The 21,838-nt window shown below is 37.3% G+C and overlaps 1 protein-coding gene across 1 annotated transcript in view; it reads left to right on the plus strand.

Annotated features, from left to right (window-relative positions):
- Window positions 1-819: 819 nt before the first annotated feature.
- The window catches only part of LOC149785938 (uncharacterized), a 74,883-nt gene continuing 53,864 nt past the window's right edge, over window positions 820-21,838 (plus strand). The window contains exon 1 of the mRNA XM_089976183.1: window positions 820-973. Within this exon, the coding sequence (XP_089832309.1) occupies window positions 961-973 (13 nt within the window). The 5' untranslated portion in view covers window positions 820-960. The remainder of the gene's footprint in view (window positions 974-21,838) is intronic.

The following is a 21,838-nucleotide window of genomic DNA, read 5'->3' on the forward strand; positions in this document are numbered from 1 at the left end:
AGCGTATACTTTTATTATAGGTGTAAGTAGAGATAAACCTCAAATGCAGTATATTACATATTAAATTGTTTGTTAGAAACTTAAGTCGTCACGAAAAAGATATTCCTTCAATATAATTTGTTTACATACTGTATAGGCGTTTGATTGCGGGAAGAACCTAAAAGGATAATAGAATAAAAGCCTAGCAATAGACTGGAGACGAAAAATAAATTTTACTGGCTAAATCTGTATTGATACATATTTAAATTAAATTATTATTAAAAGCAAATGTAAAGTCCTTCAATCATATTTAATCATCAAAGAATTTGTCAAAGTACATTCACAGACTATAATCCTCGAAATCTTAAATGTGTTTTTCATTTAAATAAGTCTTCCTAAAAAAAAATCAAAACCATGACAAATAAATGATGTTCCCAATTAGTTAGGTATGTTACAAAGTAAATCTAAACCCAAGGTTTTGTTTAAACTAGGATATTTATTTATCCTAAGGGAATTTCAGTCTGGAGATAATTTGAAATGATAGTATTTGTTGGATTTTAATCTTTTTTATTTTTATATAAAAAAGCAAGGATCTTTACGAGTATTCAATTACGACATCTTAAACTCAAACGTAACCTGAAGATTTTGTAATATCGGAGGATTGTTGGAAAATCATATCATGGTGACTCAGAGTAAAAGAATGGTGTCCCGGAAGTAATAACGTTGCACGCTTTACCCCAGATTCTTGGAATGGTGTCCGTTAAAAGTAGATATTTCCCTTCCCGGAATACTCTGGGAGTAAATACTTGCCTCAATCCTTAATTTAACACCTATATAGAGGTACTTCAGTATAGAGACAGTCAAATTGCCAAGTGATTAACGATTTGAACTGAGTAGATGACCGTAACTAAAAATGCATGGCAAATTCCAAGGATTATACACCTCGAGAATTGGGTTGCCTGGATATAACTGGCAAATCTTATGGATGATCAAGGTAAGCCTGCTATTTATGTTCAATTTAACACAATTTTAATATATACTACTTAGTTTACACAGCTTTAGTGTTCTGAGATTTCTTGTTTTATTGTAATTGTATCATTTTTAAATGATAATGGATGCACGAGTACGAGACAGAAATCCGAGGACGTAGGTGAAGGAATAAATAGCATTGCACGATATTATCATGCAACATATCGACAGTGGTCTCCCGTTTCGGTGGTTTATGGTTATGTGTGCATGCATGTTAGATAATAGGCTTTCAGTTTGATTTCTACATGGAACAACTCATGTTATCTCTTAGCTTAGATTTTGAAGAGTGATAAAGTACCAATATTGCCCTAAACTTTCATAACGTGCTGAAGTTGTATCTCAACATGATTTGTACAACTTTTCAAAGTCATTTAATATTGGGGTTTGTCCTGAAATATCCTTTTAGACTCATCTTCTATATGTGGTATATGTACCAATAACTTTGTGATTAGTGGCTTGCAAAGTGAATCGCACTCCCTCTGAATGTTCTGTATTGAACGGGAGCGATGCAGGGTCGTTGGGCTTGATTGATTTCACGTGCGGCAAAGACAATCGCCGCTACTCTCCATCAGAAACGGTGTGTGATTTGGATTTTTAAAGTAGCTTTTAACAAATGTTCAGTCATATCGCGATGTCTGCAGTGTGGCAGTTTATAGTGATGTTTAGCACTTGGGCATCATGCCGCAGACATGTGGCATGATGTCCCACCCAGTCACATTATCCTGACACCGGGCCGACCAGTCCTAACACTAAACTCTTAATGCTGAGCGCCAAGCGAGGCACCTGTTAGTACCATGTTTGTAAGTCTTTGGTATGACTCGGCCGGAGATCGAACCCACGACCTCCCGCATCCGAGGCGGACGCTCTAACCACTAAGCCACCGGAGCGGTTCATCACGAGACAATAATACTAATAATAATAAAAATTATGAGGACTTTGTATATCGCCTAATCTTTAGAAGCTCTAAGCACTTTGCAACATTAGGCAACACCTATAAGATAAAAAACATATAATGATATCATTACAAAAACAAACACCATGAAAACATTAGAAAACATTAAAAAACATGCTGAGAATATTTCAGGTAGGAAACATTATTAGATCTTTAAGTTTGTTCTTGCAGTCGAAATAAGTGAGTTTTGAGAGTACTCTTGAATGTGGTCACTGAGTCTTTGTGTCTAAGTTCAGTGGGCAATTCATTCCACGTTGCTGGGCCCTGGTATCCAAAAGAACGCTGTCCATATCCAGTGTAGGGTACAGCGCAGCGACAGTTGTACAAAGCACTATATCTTTGTAATAAATTCGTGGTACCTATTATTACATACATGTATGGTTTAGAAATTTGGGGTAGGAAAATAAAGAAAATACAGAAACATTTGAAATTCACTTTTGCAAAAGAATTTTTAATCTTAAGACCATGGGACACTTTGCAAATTTCGTGAGCATTTGGGGGAGAAAAAAAACACCTTTCGTAACATTAAAATAACTCTAAAATTTGGGATATGAAAATTTAGGAAATACAGAAACAGGTGAAATTCACTTTTACAAAAGCATTTTCAATGTTAAGACATTAATATAATTTTCTGAAGTCCATGGTGAATTTGGCAAATTTCACTGAAATATAATTTAGTACCAAAAGCAAATGATAATCTCCACATATTCATCAAAGTAATGAAATAGTTGGTCAAAACACTCTCTGAGCTAGTAAATTTTGTTTGTTGTATCTCTTATGACAACTCAAAATAAACATTTTGACTTTTGACATTGACTTTGAGAGGGCATAATTGATACTAAATAACCTGAGACTAATGTATATTTAGGAACACTGGAAAAATCTCCTCAAATAGAAAATTTTATTAACTTCGTGAGCGTTTGTAAAAACCCCATTCATAATATTAAAATATATCTAAATTTAGTTCTGACGAAGGACATAAGCGTTTGTATAAGCTGTATGATGTTCCGATAACACATGCCTGAACATTGGTATTGTACTAGTTTGTAAAACCTAGCTATGCATGGAATTTCGACAGGTTAGAACAAATTTTAAAAAATCGTCTTAAGTGGAGTAGACGAACAGTCAAGCAAAGTATAGTTGTTACTGATGTAGCCAGAAAAACAGTTTCACCACAATTTAAGGTTTATGTGATGTCGCTTAGCCACTGCTCACGTGGCCACATATGAGCACAAAATACACTACACATGTAATTAAATCTAAATTCCAGGAATACCTGGACGTAACGTTTATGGCATTGTATCTGCATTTGCTCAAAGCGTTATAAACACGTGTCCTCAATAATGGCCTCTTTTATCGCATGAAATTCAAAGCTTGATATTTACTGCACGGTCAGAAACCTATGCCACGAAAACGATCAAAACCCTGCTAATACGAGGGAAAACAACAGGAGAAGAGATAACACCCAGGAAATAAATCACTGGGGAGCAACAGGCGGAGTCAATAGGAATGCAAGTAGGAATACATGTGACACCCCTGCAAACAACATTAAATAGAGGTCAAAATAAGCAAGCAAATACCACTTGAAAGCCCCCCCCCCCCCACATATCAGCTGTAGGCATAAGACAAGCAGAAGAATGCAATGTATGTAATACTAAAATCACTGATCATTTTATGGGTAATATCAGTTTTAAATTAAAACAAAGAGACAAATGGCGTCATAGGACCTGGCAAATTAACAATATTTGAAATGACGCTCAGTAGGTACCGAAGATAAAAGGAAAGCTTATACATTTTATGGACATGGAACATTTAAATATTAGAGAGGAATAGGATAAATTAAAAATAACCATAAGGGAAGAAACCAAACATACTATAATATTACGAAGGAAAAATTACAAACGGAAAACGAAGTACTTCAAAATTTGATTAATAATGGAAACCAAGGGGAGGAAATCAAAACGCAAGCCCGAAGAGACATAGAATGGATAAATAATGAAGAAATAAAAGTAGTAAGACTGTGGGCGGGAAAATATGGAGACATATATAGAAATGCAGAAGGCATATATAGAAGAAAGGCGATACGAAGGTGAGGTGAGAAAAAGATTGACGAAATTAGGGAGGGAAATGTGGATATAAAGGGAAGGAAGACGTGCTAAGGAAAACTTGAATCCTATTATACGGTATTATATACATCACAATATATGAAAGTAAAAGGTTTATTAGGGGCAAGGAGGAAATTTATATAATTTTTAATAAATTACTGAAAAGTAAACAGCCAAGGTCAGATGATTTATTTGCGGAGTTCCAAATGACCTTAAGGAAAGAATTAGTATCCATACTAGAATCGTTATATATAAACATTTGTCTACGCGAAGTAATGCCTCTATGAGAGACAGACAGACAGACAGAGAGTAATTACAATTATCTATAAAGGAAAGTGTGATAAAGAAGATTTAAGGACCTGGAGCCTATTCCCCCTCCTAAACGTACATTATAAAATATTAAGCTGACTAATAGCTAAACGTAGATTATAAAATATTAAACTGACTGCTAGCTAAACGTAGATTATAAAATATTAAACTGACTGCTAGCTAAACGTAGATTATAAAATATTAAACTGACTGCTAGCTAAACGTAGATAATAAAATATTAAACTGACTGCTAGCTCGCATGATCAAGTGGGAATGAATACAATAATAAATAGGAATCAAAATGGGGAGGGGGCAGCGATATTCAAAATAATAGCTTAACTCTTCAAACAACGATTTCATAAATGTATACTATTTTTAGAGGATCAACAGTCTTGACACATTTTAAGATTTATTCAACCTAGCCTCGGGAGACATCGAGTGCGAGTTGGTAAAGGAGGGGGAGATAGAGAAAGAGAAAAAGAAGAAGATTGAAATAGATCTAAGATGGAAGTACATATCTGAGTACAATACGTAAAATGGCAGACATATATCCATAATATAAATATAAGGAATTCACCATTGTCTCTACCACACTTGCAATGTTGATATATGTTTCATTTAGTTTTTTAAATTTCTTTAGACATCTGAGCAGTTTTTATGTACCAAATCTGTTTAACTCCAGCGTCATCCAATTGTAAGGCATATATACGGTATCCTAAACTTGTGATGTTTCTTTTTTTTTCTTTTTTTCTAACTGTATATTTGGGATTCAAATTTCTTTTTTCAAACATCCAATGGATGTCAGCATCGTCTTATTAGGAGTAGAATTGTCCCTATAATTTAATGTGTTGCTATTTTGGTGCTTGCAATTGTAAGCAAATATGCCTTATTATTATTATATCATGTCATGCAAATGCACTATTTACAACAACACTTTTTCCGAGGCAGATGCCGTGCTTTTTATTGCCGTTAAACAGTCTTTCAGACTTCACCCGTTGTATTGATCAAGATTGTTCCGATGTTCATAAACGTTTCTTATTCCAATTCTGGTATTGCAGTTCAGGTACTTTAACATTAATTTACGACCTCCCATGAATAATTAGGAAAGCAAAGACCACGGCGTCGTTTTATTATAGGGAAACTGCAAATGAATGCAAATAAAGGACATTGACAACGGTCAGCATTTTAGGGCTTGGTATGTAAGTTTTAATGGTTAGCAAAACGATAACGGCAGTATTTTATTGGCGTTTTGTAACAATCCCACAAACTATGTGAGTGCTTTGACAGCATTTTGAACAAAACGGCGTGCAAATCTTTACTTTCGTTTTCCAATGGCGTAGTTATTTTATATATTAATAACACACTTGGGTTTCTTCAAATGTATATTTTTATTATTGTTTTAGAACTAAGTAACTAGTGGGACACTAAACGAGTTAAGCTGAAAGTAGATATAAATAAGCACACGCGTGAGCTAAATATAGCAGGTAAATATTTAAACTTAATAAACAAACATTGTGCATAGAATACAAATAGTTCCACACAAAATTGCATCAACTAGAAAATCAGACAGATGCATATGAAAATGAAAGTCAAGCTTTGCATATTTTTTGTCACAAACAAATGGCGAACCAAACAATATGCTTAATTAGTCAGTCCTCAAAGAGCATGACCACTGACTGTCTGTGTCTTATTTAACCGATCGGTTAAACAAAACATTTTTGATATAAGAATGCGATGTCTCAGTCATATTAAATACGTACGAATTATATACGAGTACGAGTTCTATGTCGTAATAAATTCATAAGAGTGATATGAGAATGCGAGTTCTCAGTCCATATAAAATAATTAGTAATTCGTGTTGCTTTAATATCTTTATGAGAATTTTAATTCCGTTGCAATCTACAAGGCATTGCTTAATATCTAATCTAATGTCTGTTCCCCTTTTCTCCATGAACATGCTTCCATTGTAGGTCAAGGCCAATCCGACTTTAATACAGACTATAAAGATGCGACACCCCGTTCTCACTTTTTGTACATTCTTGTTCCAAAATGGTTTTTTATTCTAAACTTAAAGTGTAAAGAAAAAAATACTCTTGATTTCTGTTATTAATGTCATATTTAGACTTATCTGCGCTCTGCATAAAGTCAAACTCATTAAATCAATACACCAGCTTTACCATTTAGAATGTTTTGATACTATTGATTTTGTTTACCTTACTTTGAGGAACCTAATTAGTATTTTCTAGTCCATAGTATTTGGTCGGCTTGTTCATGTGCCATACCCATGAGCCAAATTTCAAAACTTGTATATTTTGTTTCTATTAGTAAATACTATCATTTATTTCTTTTTAAGTTTTGTTCGTAATGACGAGAATGCCACTGGTTTACCTTACTTTGAGGAACCTAATTAGTATTTTCTAGTCCATAGTATTTGGTCGGCTTGTTCATGTGCCATACCCATGAGCCAAATTTCAAAACTTGTATATTTTGTTTCTATTAGTAAATACTATCATTTATTTCTTTTTAAGTTTTGTTCGTAATGACAAGAATGCCACTGGTTTACCTTACTTTGAGGAACCTAATTAGTATTTTCTAGTCCATAGTATTTGGTCGGCTTGTTCATGTGCCATACCCATGAGCCAAATTTCAAAACTTGTATATTTTGTTTCTATTAGTAAATACTATCATTTATTTCTTTTTAAGTTTTGTTCGTAATGACGAGAATGCCACTGGTTTACCTTACTTTGAGGAACCTAATTAGTATTTTCTAGTCCATAGTATTTGGTCGGCTTGTTCATGTGCCATACCCATGAGCCAAATTTCAAAACTTGTATATTTTGTTTCTATTAGTAAATACTATCATTTATTTCTTTTTAAGTTTTGTTCTTAATGACGAGAATGCCACTGGTTCAAGAATGAACATATTCTTACAGATGGTGAAAATTGATCATGTCCAAGTTGTAAAAGGATTGTGCTTAATAGGGGATTTGTATGTTAATTTACATCGATAAGATAAGAATACGAAGGCAAAACAGCTGGAACTTCCATATCAGAATTTGGCAATTAGATTTTTCAAAGAAGGTTTCAATTTATTACTTTACTAGCCACATGTAATCTATTGCGGACACGCGTACACACTTTCTGTACACGTTTAAGTCTAATAATTATTTTAAAACTTTTAACAGATTCTGTGTACACACACGCACGCACGCACGCACACACACACACACGCACACATATATATATATATATATATATATATATATATATATATATATATATATATATATATATATATATATATATATCTTCTCCAACTAAGGCATAAGGTATATATGCTGTATCAACAATTTGTGGTACGTTTGTTCTTTTCTTTTCTTATGCATGAGACTGAGTTGTTTTCTTTCAAATATCCAATTAATGTCAGCTGTGTTTTGTTGGGAACATCCTGTATGCTCTTGTTTAATGTATTGGTAATTTTAAGCTTTCAGTTGTGATCACATATGCCTTTATATTATCCTATACTGTCATATAGGAGCCATATTTAAAATAAAACCTTCACTCTAGGAAGGAACCATCGTAGCCGAGTGGTTTAAGATGCTCACCTTTACGTGTCACTCACACATCTCACCTCCGCGTGAGTCTTTGCTTGACTAACAAGGGTATCTCAGACAAAAAGGTACCCATTTGTATCCCGTGAAAGGGTAGTTTTTCTCGGGGGTTTTCTGAGTTCCTCCTGCATCAAGTATACTGGCTCGCAGTGTATAGCCATGCAAGTATTGAACAATGCATTAAAACTCAGCAGCATCAACTTTATATGCTGTTGGGATGAACTTTATTACATTTTAACATGCATTTAGATCGCACCTATCCTACCAGGATTTGATTGGCGTGTTCCGACAAGTTTTGTCCCAAACTACATATTTAATATGTTCATTGGGTTTCTTGAATACATGTTCTTCTGAATTAGAACTAAGTAATTAGTGGAAACACTTAGGAGCTAAATTTGGATGATAATTTGGTACACATACACTGTACAAAACACATATAGCACAACTCCTACCGTCATGATAAGGCTCGTTGTTTTCTATCGAGGATAAAATGTTACAAAAATGCATCGTTTATGAAACCGATATGCTTTTTAATTTTATACGGCTTTTTTAGAACACTCCCCCCTCTCTCTCTCTCTTTCTGTCTTTCTCACTCTCTGGCATGTCTGCTTCCGTGTGAAAGAAACTAGGAGTTCGTGATATTATTTTTAGATGAAATAGTCTTGCATTTTACAAAGCCTACCATCTTTGTCCGACATTTTTGCAGCATTTGTAACTTATACAGAGACAGAAGATGAATGGCAAAATAAGAAAATACTTTTCGAACGTCCAGTTTTTGTGCCGATTTGCGCGTTGTCTCATGGAAGCGGTAAATGTCGCATGTCCGTGCCATATTTCGGACCATCACTATACACATTATTAACATAAAATGGCCGAAATTCATCCACGCAGCATTAGTAGTAAAGGGGGACACCCTACGTACAATGGGAATTAGCATTACAGAGACCCCTGGGACACTCTACGTACAATGGAAATTTAACATGGCGAAAAATCGTGGGACACTCTACGTACAAGGGGAATTTAACATGGGAATAAATCGTGGGTCACTCTACGTACAAGGGGAATTTAACATGGGGAATAGAGTTTGGGCTTATTTAGGGACAAGGGGAATGGAACATGGGATTTTTTTTTTTTTTTTTTTAAATCTTTTAAAAAAAGAGGTAGGCAATTGAAAGGCTATCTCTTTTCGAGAAATATGGCTGGCACTGAAAAGGGCCTTTGGGTTATCTTCTTCTTCTTCTTCTTCTGCTTCTAATTTCTTCTTTTTCTCAACCAACTTCTTATTTTCTCTCCTACACTCTTTTTCTTCTTTTTTTCTCCTCCTCTTCTTTCTTCTCTTCCTCCTCCTCTTCTTTCTTCCTCTTCTCATTTTCTTCTTCTTTTTCAATTTTTTCGTCCCATTTTGTGACGATCGTGGATAAATACCTATGTATCTATAATCAGCTGAAATTCCTATGAAATCCCACTATCTATTTATAGCTCCAACTTGTGGGTTTTTCCTTTGGAAAATCCCACTATCTTTTTATAGCCTCAGCTTGAGTGACGTTCCTGTTTATGAATTCTAGTATATATGTATAGCTACAAAATGTGGAAATCCCCAAGTCGATATTTATAGTCTCGAAATTTCCAGCGTCAGTGACGTCACTGTACTGAACACTAGGGGATAAATGGCAACAGTGTTGCAAGTGGCTGACCTGAATACGCGCTACTGTAGGTAGGTAGGTAGAGTGTATCTGATAGGGATAAAGTGAGTTTTATACGGACAAACAGAGACCAATACACCCACCCACACAACGTACGCGCGCAGACATACGCACACACACACACACACACACATACACACATACACATACAGAGGGAAGAGGAAAAAACAAACCCCAAATATACTATCAACACAGAAGGGAGATGATACAAACCCCAAATAAACTATCCACACAAACGTACGCGAACGCATACAAACCCCAAATATACTATCAACACAGAGTGAAGAAGTAAAAGTTTTTTGAAAGCACCTAAGCCCTCACCTGCAATGACCAACTCTGCCAAACACCTACACCCCACCCACCCCCACTCCCAACACTACAAAACCCATTTAACCCGTTATTTTATGGCATCAGTGTGTGATTTAGGAAACATTAAGACACAAAATAATGGAGGAATAGACTGACTATTGTTTACCGACTTGCATGCCTAAAGAGCGTGCGTGAAGGAAAACATCCTTCCATTTCAATTCTAACTAAAACATGATCCAGAGGGATAGAGATAGGTGAAAGGGCACAATTTCATAAAGTGTGAGTAGAAAACAAAACACGCCATCCTTATTATACAATGTCAAGACCAAGAGACACTTACGTGTTCTTTCTGGTCTATTCTCTTTTAGAAGGTAGTATGAAATTTCACATCAGGGCCAACGCATCGGCTCACATTGTCAATTTTTCCATTTCCATGTCTTTACTGGCACAAGTTCTTCATCATCTTCAATTTCTTCTTCTTCTGAATCCCTCTTCTCTGTTTCGTCTTGTTTTTGTTTATTCTCTTTTCTCGTAGGGCACTCTGAATTCCAGTGTCCTTTCTCCTGACAACGATATTAGGTATCTTGACTTTTGTCTCTCTTTCTTAGACGAAGCAGGTATTCTGGAGACAAATACCCATTTACCTTTGCAGATATAGCAAACTTCATTAGCACTTACACACTTTCGTATGACTCTCATCAAATCAACGACCAAAAGAGTAAGTTTTGTTGCCACTTTCGCATGTGAATTATGCTTTCGTATGACTTTTAGCAAATATTTGACCAGCAGGTCGATCTGTGCTGACTCTTCCATCTTTGATCGTTTGAGAGCGGAATGAATACTCTGACGCTAAGACACTCTCCTTATATACAGAGACCTGCTGCGTATGAAACCTAGTCAAATGTAATTTTGCAATAAGATGAAACGATTTCATTGAGGAAGTAAAAGGCAATGATGTACCGTATCGCCTCACACAAAACCTGAAGTGTTAGTTCAAATCCGTGTCAGCGATTTCGAAGACGACATAACTGGGCTTTAATCAATGCTCTCCATTTCTGCCACAAAACCACGAGTCCTGATTCACGCCAAAAGAAATTTCGTTCGGTCCATAAAAAATAGTATCACATCCGAGAAACGCAAAAACGAACTTCCAGAAAACTGAGAACGACGGCTTACACCTGCAGCGTGAAATGTATGAGTTCAAGTAGTGCGTAAAACTTAGTCAAATTAAATTTTTATAGTCAAGACGAAACGATCTCTTTTCGAAGAAGAAAGCAGACACCAAGCGACAATGGCGATCCGTGTCACACAACACTTTTCAAAATGTATATGATCAGAGGTTTGTTCTAGCGATCTGCACGGTTAAATTAAATGTTGATGTATTTTGCAATAAGACGGACACAATTTCCATGGGATCGCCCATGGAACCATTGTTCGTGCATTAGTTTAATTTTTTAAAATATTTTTTTTATATAAATCGCCTATAGGATAGACCCAGTAAAGCATGGCCATTCTCGTCACTGTGTGAATAGCTACTCAAGTCAATTCGAAGTGAACGCGGTAAGAAAATAAGTATAGCCAATGAAATGGCTTACAACGGGTGATGCATTGTTTTGTTCTAGGACTGTGTGGCATAATAATCCCTATGTTCTTGCGTTGTTACCATTACAGTGCAGACAGACTGAAATGTGAACTTACAAGCCCTCTTTGTGTGTGTGTGTTGTACCATTTCTTCTTACCACATCAAAATACTGAGCGTCACAGTATTGGTTCGCGTTTTCAAGCTGACCATTTTTTTTAAATCTCACTTAAACATTTTAACATAAACACTCACACTCACATCGGTAGAGTCAGAACAGACGTGTTACAGTACTGAGGGGCATGTTATCTTTTTTTTTTCAAACTAATAAATTTGGGGTTTGTATGAAGTAAAGAACCGAAAGTACAGTGAAACTCAAGGATGATGACCCAATCTGTCTGTCTATTGATGCGTGTATTTACTTAAGAAGAAATATGACCTCTAAAACACAAAGAGATACGGCAAGCATGATTAGAATGAACATAACGATGTTTTCCTTCACGTCCGTGTAATTTAGAGTTTCAATCCTCTTTGAAAACAAACTTGGTCTCCCTTTGTAGGGCTTGAAATAATAAAAAACCTGAAAAAATCTTAAGCACTTTGCTATAGATAATTTCATCAACAGACTAAACAACATAAATGCCGTTACAACACTAGAAAGCCTTAAATCTTCTATCAAAAAGAAATGCATCAAAAAATTAAAGATTAACGATAACTAACCAATGAAACCGAATTTAACAAAGGCAGTGACATGTGAAGAAATGTCTCTCACTTTGGAAAGGTAGGCGAATGTACTCTGTCATGCACCATCAACTTGAAAAAAAAAAATTATAAACAGAGAGAAACCTGAATTCAAAATTCAGTTGTTTTTTTTCTTCAAAATTGTTTCGTTTCTTTTTTCTTTTTTTGGAACAAATCTAAGCACTAATATAGAGTGGAAAAGGGAAAATGCACATACAAGCTTTGATATTTCTGAAAAAATGAGGGGATATTCCTAACGTTCATAACCACCTATGGACTTGGACTTGTCTGTGACTTATCCACAAAACAAGATGTACATATTTCTGGTCAAGCTGCAAGTGTGTGCGTGTCTTTGAAAATGGTAAAAATGGGATATACAATTTTCTCGTGATACTTATAAAGTGAAGAGTCTGTGCAAGTGTCAAAAGCCAAAGTCATATAAGTTTTGTATTTTGTACGGCTTGTAAAGATTTCCACTTTAGAAAATGTGAAGTATCACAAGTTATTATCAAAAACAGAAGTGGAACATAGGGGCTTGCAAGAAAGAAAATAACCCAGACAGTTGGTGTCATCAAGAGTGCTAGAGACGGTACCCGAACTTGCTTGCTTGCTTACTTGAATTAAAGTGATTTTCGCCCTAATGGAGCATATATCACTGGTTTAATAACGCACCGCGTGATTTTTAATTACTCCTAGGGAAGGAAAGAGAGCCTCATCTCCCAGGCTTTTATGTACTCACAGACTACTTTTAAATTTAGCCACTCAGGTGTAGGACTAACTAGTCCTTAACAACCTGACTGAAAGGCTTTAAACATGAGTGGGAATAGTCTCACCACACACTCATATTTTTGTCCGAGCGTGGTAAAGGAGGAAAAAGGTGCTCAAAAAGACAGCCATGGGTGTTAAGTACTCAACAAAACGCTAGCCCGTACTTATTTCAAATCAAGTCCCGTTTTTGCTAATGGACAGTAAAAAGTACCAATAATGTGTTAACCACTTGTGCAATTAATTCAAATCTAACGAGTCTGTTAAATTTCCTACTTCCTAACATATTTATCTAATATTAGTACTTAGTGTACATAAAAATAACCATACTGATCTTATTTAAATTATTATGTTTAAGAGACATATACCAGTTTGGTCACTGTTAGGTTTAAAAAGTTAAATTTGTTGCGGTGTTCCAATGGGTCAAGTTTGTTTCGAGAATAGTTTAGTCAAGGAGGGATACCAAGCCAAATATGGTTCCCTATTTAATAAAAAGCAATCTTTTGGAGCCCTAAAAAAGTTTGTTTTTTCTATTAGAAGGTAACACGTCTCTCTTTTGCTTTCACGTTCTTTCCTGCACTCCTAGTCTCATGATTCTTGATATCAGGAAATGCGTAGCCATGATGGGCGGCAATGTAAGCAGCGGCTTCTACCAGTTGACTGAGGGGGTATCCAGTGTAGGTTTGTCTGTAGAATTGGGGAAGAACTCTGACCCTAATCCCCATTGAGAAGGTCTTGGTTTAAAGGTGTCTAGAGATTTGTAGGCAACGTATTGTATGGCTCTAATAAACTGCCCTGCTTTGTTGACGTCATACAATGCTTGATCTAGTCCCATTTCGGTGTACTTCTCAACGAGGGTCAGCGTCCCCCTCTTCTTCCTCAACCGCCTCAATTTCCTCTTCTGGTTCTGATACTAATTCTTTAGTTGAGGTAGATAGTTTCAAATCCGCTGCTATGGTGTCTGTCGCTGTTATTGTTGTTGTGGTTGTTCTTTCAGCTGAGATTGCCTGTAGTATCGGAGTGAGAAAAGAACGTTGTTGTTGTTGTAGGGTTTAACGCCATTTTTCAGCATGCGATAGGCTATACATGGCGGCCAGCATTAATGGTGGAGGAAGAACCCGGGAAAAACCCGGAAAGAACCACCGACCCACGAGAAGCTACTGGCAAGTTTTCTCACATACCCACATTAGCCGAATCCGAGACTCGAACCCACGCAGACAAAGGTGAGATGACAGTGATCCGTAACGGAGAGCGCTTTAGACCACTCGGCCACTCTGGGCCCCAGAAAAGAACGTAGTGCCTCCGATAATTACATCTGAGTTTGCCATACCGTTTATCTAACATAATTGGCCCTTTGTTTTGCCACCACTCTTTCCGGGGCAGGTTGTTTGTTAGGTATAGTCGGCTGTTGACTAGATGTTATTTGTGTTCTCGAGGTGGGTGGAGTGCTAACTGGCTAGGTCTGCATTTCTTGCTCCCGCTACTGTTGCGTAGATTTCTTCCCTCCACACCGAGTTCTGGGCCTAATTCTTTTAATTTCGTTGTACCCGAACTTACATTATCCATATTATCACCAACAAAAAAAAACAAAAACGCACAAACCTAAAAGAAACACTCACTCACTTTTTTACAGAACATTACTATTTTTAAAATTTTGATAAGCGACGGAAACGAAGGACTTAGAGTCGCACTTTCTAACCAAGATAAAGAAATCATGTGCTGATAGACTCACTTCTGTATTTTTTCTTCTAACTGACTAACATATCATAGGCAATGGAATGTTATTTCTTTTCGAGAGTATGGGGTAGCCCTGAAATTTTTTTTTTGGAACTTGAAGCTATGGCGATCGCTTAGGTTATAAGATGGCGGCCTCCTCTGATGACAGGCTTTCTCATAGGATAAGGTCTGCTTCTTCGGAAAAGAGAAGAAGAACTCTTTGGTGTCGATACAACTGTTGACAAAGCCTCTGTTAGGTTCATGCTGCTGCTGTTGCTGCTGTCTCTGCTGTTTATGAAGTCTGTACTTCTCCATCCATTCTTCTTTCTCCTTCTTGAATTCCTCCTTGAAGAGCTCTTCTTTCAGGTCTTCAGTGACTTTTAGCATTCTCACATTTTCTATCTCTTCTGGCTTCGGTATCAGACTGTGTCTGACCCTATGTAAATTCACGTAGGCTTCGTTTAGCTTAGCTAGTTTGGAGCACATCTTCGTAGGAGGATGAGTTAACAATGGATGGGCAGACTGGAAACTTCCCCGGTTCTTAAAGTCAAAGCGCGGACGTGAAGGAAAACATTACTACACGGTTTTCTAGCCGGAACGTTCAAATAGTGTTATGGGAAGGATAGAGAGAAGTCAAAGAGCATGAATCAAGATTCATATAGCCAAATAAACCACAAAGGCATTTTTTTCTTCAAAACACAACATTTTTTATTCATACTAACAAACAACTCTAACATTTTTTTAACAATAATCCAACACTATAACATCAAATACCAAACATTTTTTTTTCAATTCACAGTCTACTTTAAACAGGGCTGACAACGTTGTGAATGAAATTGTGATTTCCACTGTCGAAAGTCATTAGGCCATTGATGGACACTACGTTTTCTAGTTAGAGACAAAAGATAAGCATACTGGTCACAAAACCATCGATGTACTTTCACATCGTTTCAAAAAGAATGACGAGCATCAAAATGAGTCACTAAATGTTCTAAAGAATAGCCCAAGCTGCAATCATGCAGAAAATACACACAGTACTGTCCACACACCAAGGAATATGTGCCTTGTTATTTCACATTATTGAATCGTGTGGTCTGAGCATTTCTTCTCATAAAGTCAATGATATCGTCTTCCAAAGGGGGCAGTCCATAGGAATCAAAGTATTCCACACATCCTTCTTGAGGAAAGTAGACGGCTACCCAGTGGGTTCCTGGGAGATGACTGTCGTCCGTGTTGATCACATAAGCTTGATGGTTTTGAGGTGTGCAATGAGGGAGTTCATCTTTAGCACAGACGACAGGATTCCAAGAAGCAGTGTACAAACTGTGGTTCAAAAGGTAATAAAGTTCTCAGGTATCCATTTTTTGTATTTTTTCTTCTTCACAGGTAATGATAAGTGGTCAATTCGATCCTGACTTTTTGCTTGAAAATGTCTGACGAATAAACGGTTATTCGTTCTGTTTCCTCACTCTGATTCAGGAGAGCTTCGATGCGATGGATCTCTTGTGTGGTTAATGGTGGACAAGAATGTTCACGCAAGTCTTTATACCACAGGTGCAACACGTCTTTGTTCGAGATGAGACTCCAAGCTTCGTCCAGATACTCGTCCAATTTTTCTTCTTGACTTAACATCAGGCATTTATCATGTTGAATTTGAGTGGGATGATCGTTTTGACATCCATAACAATTTTTCTTGATCAATTCCTTAATTTTTTTCTGTCAAGACTATAGCATAACAGGAAACTAAATGTGATTCTTGTTCTGGCCATCTAGACTTCATCATGATGACTTCTTCGTCTTTGTCTTGGGATTCTCCTTCCTCGGGGATCTTCACATTCCATGTCCAAAGAATCCCTACTATACAAACATTGATAAAAATCCTCCATGACTTCTAATAGTCTAGAATGACTTCTCTCAAACTGTTGGTTTATATCGTATTGTCCAATTCAGCATACAGGATGACGTTCACCGTATGATCTGCGCGTAGATTTTCTGCAAACTGAAATTCCACACGCGTCTGGCCGGATTTTATAGGGTGGAAATGTCCCTCCTCGCTGTCTTGACTTACAATTCGTTAGAGAACCGTTTTCGAAAATGGAGTTTCACTGTAACTTTCCCTTTGGAGAATGGAATATTTTGTCCCAGATCTCCTTTTATAGCAATGTTGACAGTGTCTAAATACGACTTACTGACGGGCAAATAGTGAGGATGTACAAATTCACGGTGTACGTGATAGGTGTTTGCACCTTCCTGGTCATTGTTTGTGGTACTATCCACTTTGAAAGGAATGACACGCAGTAACGGAACAGAGGTGTGTCCCACCACGTTGTACTCCACCACATCGGAATACACAAAGATCAAATTAAGTCCTTGGTTCAGCTCTACCGGGTTTCCAAAAGCTCTGTAAAAATCCATATTACTTTTGATCTTGGGGCTCATATTGTTTGCGACCATTTCTGCATGTCCGCCCAAAATTTCAAACAAACTACCATTGAACCTGAGGGACAATGTGTCCGTATCTTGAAATTTGATCACGAGACGATGAGCCACTTTATTGTACTCAATCTTCACACTTTTTTTTGGCTCTGTTCAGTGCTTTGCCAAAGGCTAAGTTGAACCTGTCCGCAATAGTGTCCACCAAATGTTCACCACTAAAATAATAACCTGAAGGAATTTTCAAGGTGTAGATAATGAAGGCTGGATTGCTGGCTGGTCTTGTGTCCCCTAAAAACCCTATTTTGTTGATTTCTTCCTCCAATTGGGCATTCAGGATTTCCACCTCGAAAGTGTCTTGCTTTTCGGTGATGTTTTTGATTTGTGTTGGGTGAATGATTTCCACTAAAGCCACTTCCCAATGGGCTTCGTGATCTAACTGGATGGTCTGAGGTAATTTGACCGTGTAACAGCACAACGTGTTCTTGGGAAACACCTCCATGGAACTGTCACTGGGTAAGGTTAAGTAAAATTGGTTGTTATTGCTCATAATTCCAGAGTTTTGTGGCTCTCCGAGGCGATACTGGAAGTTAGAGGAGTGTCTCCGCCCAAAATGGGGTTGTTGTTGGAGTGGTGACTGGCACTGACACTGGACACAAGGTTCCGGTGGTTCCCGTTCGAGGAGAATTTCAGGGAGGGATTAGGAAGCAGGTAACCGATGTAACTGCTCAATACAATGGTCCACAAGTGTTTGTCTCCTTGTTGCAAACTCAAATTGGCAATGGCTGCACCGATGACACAATACACCACGAAGGTTTGGCAGAAAAAGACGATTTGCGTTTTAGGCACACGTTTTCCATACCACACCCACAAGGGTTGTGTTTGTAAATCTTGCAGAGAAGAATTGGGTGAAGGAGTGATCGCAGTAGCTGAATCTGTGTGAAAGGGCATGATGGTCACTTCTTTTTATAGTGCGAAGCGTCGATGCAAGAATGAAAACTGGGTGGATATCCTTTCCAACGTACTTTGACTTCTTTGACACGTCGTTTGCCCACTTTACGGTTTCTGCGTTTGACAATGCCTTTGATGTCGTACACGTCGTCTTTTTGGTGACACGACTTGATTTGAAATAAGTACGGGCTAGCGTTTTGTTGAGTACTTAACACCCATGGCTGTCTTTTTGAGCACCTTTTTCCTCCTTTACCACGCTCGGACAAAAATATGAGTGTGTGGTGAGACTATTCCCACTCATGTTTAAAGCCTTTCAGTCAGGTTGTTAAGGACTAGTTAGTCCTACACCTGAGTGGCTAAATTTAAAAGTAGTCTGTGAGTACATAAAAGCCTGGGAGATGAGGCTCTCTTTCCTTCCCTGGGAGTAATTAAAAATCACGCGGTGCGTTATTAAACCAGTGATATATGCTCCATTAGGGCGAAAATCACTTTAATTCAAGTAAGCAAGCAAGCAAGTTCGGGTACCGTCTCTAGCACTCTTGATGACACCAACTGTCTGGGTTATTTTCTTTCTTGCAAGCCCCTATGTTCCACTTCTGTTTTTGATAATAACTTGTGATACTTCACATTTTCTAAAGTGGAAATCTTTACAAGCCGTACAAAATACAAAACTTATATGACTTTGGCTTTTGACACTTGCACAGACTCTTCACTTTATAAGTATCACGAGAAAATTGTATATCCCATTTTTACCATTTTCAAAGACACGCACACACTTGCAGCTTGACCAGAAATATGTACATCTTGTTTTGTGGATAAGTCACAGACAAGTCCAAGCCCATAGGTGGTTATGAACGTTAGGAATATCCCCTCATTTTTTCAGAAATATCAAAGCTTGTATGTGCATTTTCCCTTTTCCACTCTATATTAGTGCTTAGATTTGTTCCAAAAAAAGAAAAAAGAAACGAAACAATTTTGAAGAAAAAAAACAACTGAATTTTGAATTCAGGTTTCTCTCTGTTTATAATTTTTTTTTCAAGTTGATGGTGCATGACAGAGTACATTCGCCTACCTTTCCAAAGTGAGAGACATTTCTTCACATGTCACTGCCTTTGTTAAATTCGGTTTCATTGGTTAGTTATCGTTAATCTTTAATTTTTTGATGCATTTCTTTTTGATAGAAGATTTAAGGCTTTCTAGTGTTGTAACGGCATTTATGTTGTTTAGTCTGTTGATGAAATTATCTATAGCAAAGTGCTTAAGATTTTTTCAGGTTTTTTATTATTTCAAGCCCTACAAAGGGAGACCAAGTTTGTTTTCAAAGAGGATTGAAACTCTAAATTACACGGACGTGAAGGAAAACATCGTTATGTTCATTCTAATCATGCTTGCCGTATCTCTTTGTGTTTTAGAGGTCATATTTCTTCTTAAGTAAATACACGCATCAATAGACAGACAGATTGGGTCATCATCCTTGAGTTTCACTGTACTTTCGGTTCTTTACTTCATACAAACCCCAAATTTATTAGTTTGAAAAAAAAAAGATAACATGCCCCTCAGTACTGTAACACGTCTGTTCTGACTCTACCGATGTGAGTGTGAGTGTTTATGTTAAAATGTTTAAGTGAGATTTAAAAAAAATGGTCAGCTTGAAAACGCGAACCAATACTGTGACGCTCAGTATTTTGATGTGGTAAGAAGAAATGGTACAACACACACACACAAAGAGGGCTTGTAAGTTCACATTTCAGTCTGTCTGCACTGTAATGGTAACAACGCAAGAACATAGGGATTATTATGCCACACAGTCCTAGAACAAAACAATGCATCACCCGTTGTAAGCCATTTCATTGGCTATACTTATTTTCTTACCGCGTTCACTTCGAATTGACTTGAGTAGCTATTCACACAGTGACGAGAATGGCCATGCTTTACTGGGTCTATCCTATAGGCGATTTATATAAAAAAAATATTTTAAAAAATTAAACTAATGCACGAACAATGGTTCCATGGGCGATCCCATGGAAATTGTGTCCGTCTTATTGCAAAATACATCAACATTTAATTTAACCGTGCAGATCGCTAGAACAAACCTCTGATCATATACATTTTGAAAAGTGTTGTGTGACACGGATCGCCATTGTCGCTTGGTGTCTGCTTTCTTCTTCGAAAAGAGATCGTTTCGTCTTGACTATAAAAATTTAATTTGACTAAGTTTTACGCACTACTTGAACTCATACATTTCACGCTGCAGGTGTAAGCCGTCGTTCTCAGTTTTCTGGAAGTTCGTTTTTGCGTTTCTCGGATGTGATACTATTTTTTATGGACCGAACGAAATTTCTTTTGGCGTGAATCAGGACTCGTGGTTTTGTGGCAGAAATGGAGAGCATTGATTAAAGCCCAGTTATGTCGTCTTCGAAATCGCTGACACGGATTTGAACTAACACTTCAGGTTTTGTGTGAGGCGATACGGTACATCATTGCCTTTTACTTCCTCAATGAAATCGTTTCATCTTATTGCAAAATTACATTTGACTAGGTTTCATACGCAGCAGGTCTCTGTATATAAGGAGAGTGTCTTAGCGTCAGAGTATTCATTCCGCTCTCAAACGATCAAAGATGGAAGAGTCAGCACAGATCGACCTGCTGGTCAAATATTTGCTAAAAGTCATACGAAAGCATAATTCACATGCGAAAGTGGCAACAAAACTTACTCTTTTGGTCGTTGATTTGATGAGAGTCATACGAAAGTGTGTAAGTGCTAATGAAGTTTGCTATATCTGCAAAGGTAAATGGGTATTTGTCTCCAGAATACCTGCTTCGTCTAAGAAAGAGAGACAAAAGTCAAGATACCTAATATCGTTGTCAGGAGAAAGGACACTGGAATTCAGAGTGCCCTACGAGAAAAGAGAATAAACAAAAACAAGACGAAACAGAGAAGAGGGATTCAGAAGAAGAAGAAATTGAAGATGATGAAGAACTTGTGCCAGTAAAGACATGGAAATGGAAAAATTGACAATGTGAGCCGATGCGTTGGCCCTGATGTGAAATTTCATACTACCTTCTAAAAGAGAATAGACCAGAAAGAACACGTAAGTGTCTCTTGGTCTTGACATTGTATAATAAGGATGGCGTGTTTTGTTTTCTACTCACACTTTATGAAATTGTGCCCTTTCACCTATCTCTATCCCTCTGGATCATGTTTTAGTTAGAATTGAAATGGAAGGATGTTTTCCTTCACGCACGCTCTTTAGGCATGCAAGTCGGTAAACAATAGTCAGTCTGTTCCTCCATTATTTTGTGTCTTGATGTTTCCTAAATCACACACTGATGCCATAAAATAACGGGTTAAATGGGTTTTGTAGTGTTGGGAGTGGGGGTGGGTGGGGTGTAGGTGTTTGGCAGAGTTGGTCATTGCAGGTGAGGGCTTAGGTGCTTTCAAAAAACTTTTACTTCTTCACTCTGTGTTGATAGTATATTTGGGGTTTGTATGCGTTCGCGTACGTTTGTGTGGATAGTTTATTTGGGGTTTGTATCATCTCCCTTCTGTGTTGATAGTATATTTGGGGTTTGTTTTTTCCTCTTCCCTCTGTATGTGTATGTGTGTATGTGTGTGTGTGTGTGTGTGTGTATGTCTGCGCGCGTACGTTGTGTGG

This window comes from Sinohyriopsis cumingii, chromosome 12 (genome assembly GCF_028554795.1).
Source record: "Sinohyriopsis cumingii isolate HCF-2022 chromosome 12, ASM2855479v2, whole genome shotgun sequence".
NCBI lineage: Eukaryota > Metazoa > Mollusca > Bivalvia > Unionida > Unionidae > Sinohyriopsis > Sinohyriopsis cumingii.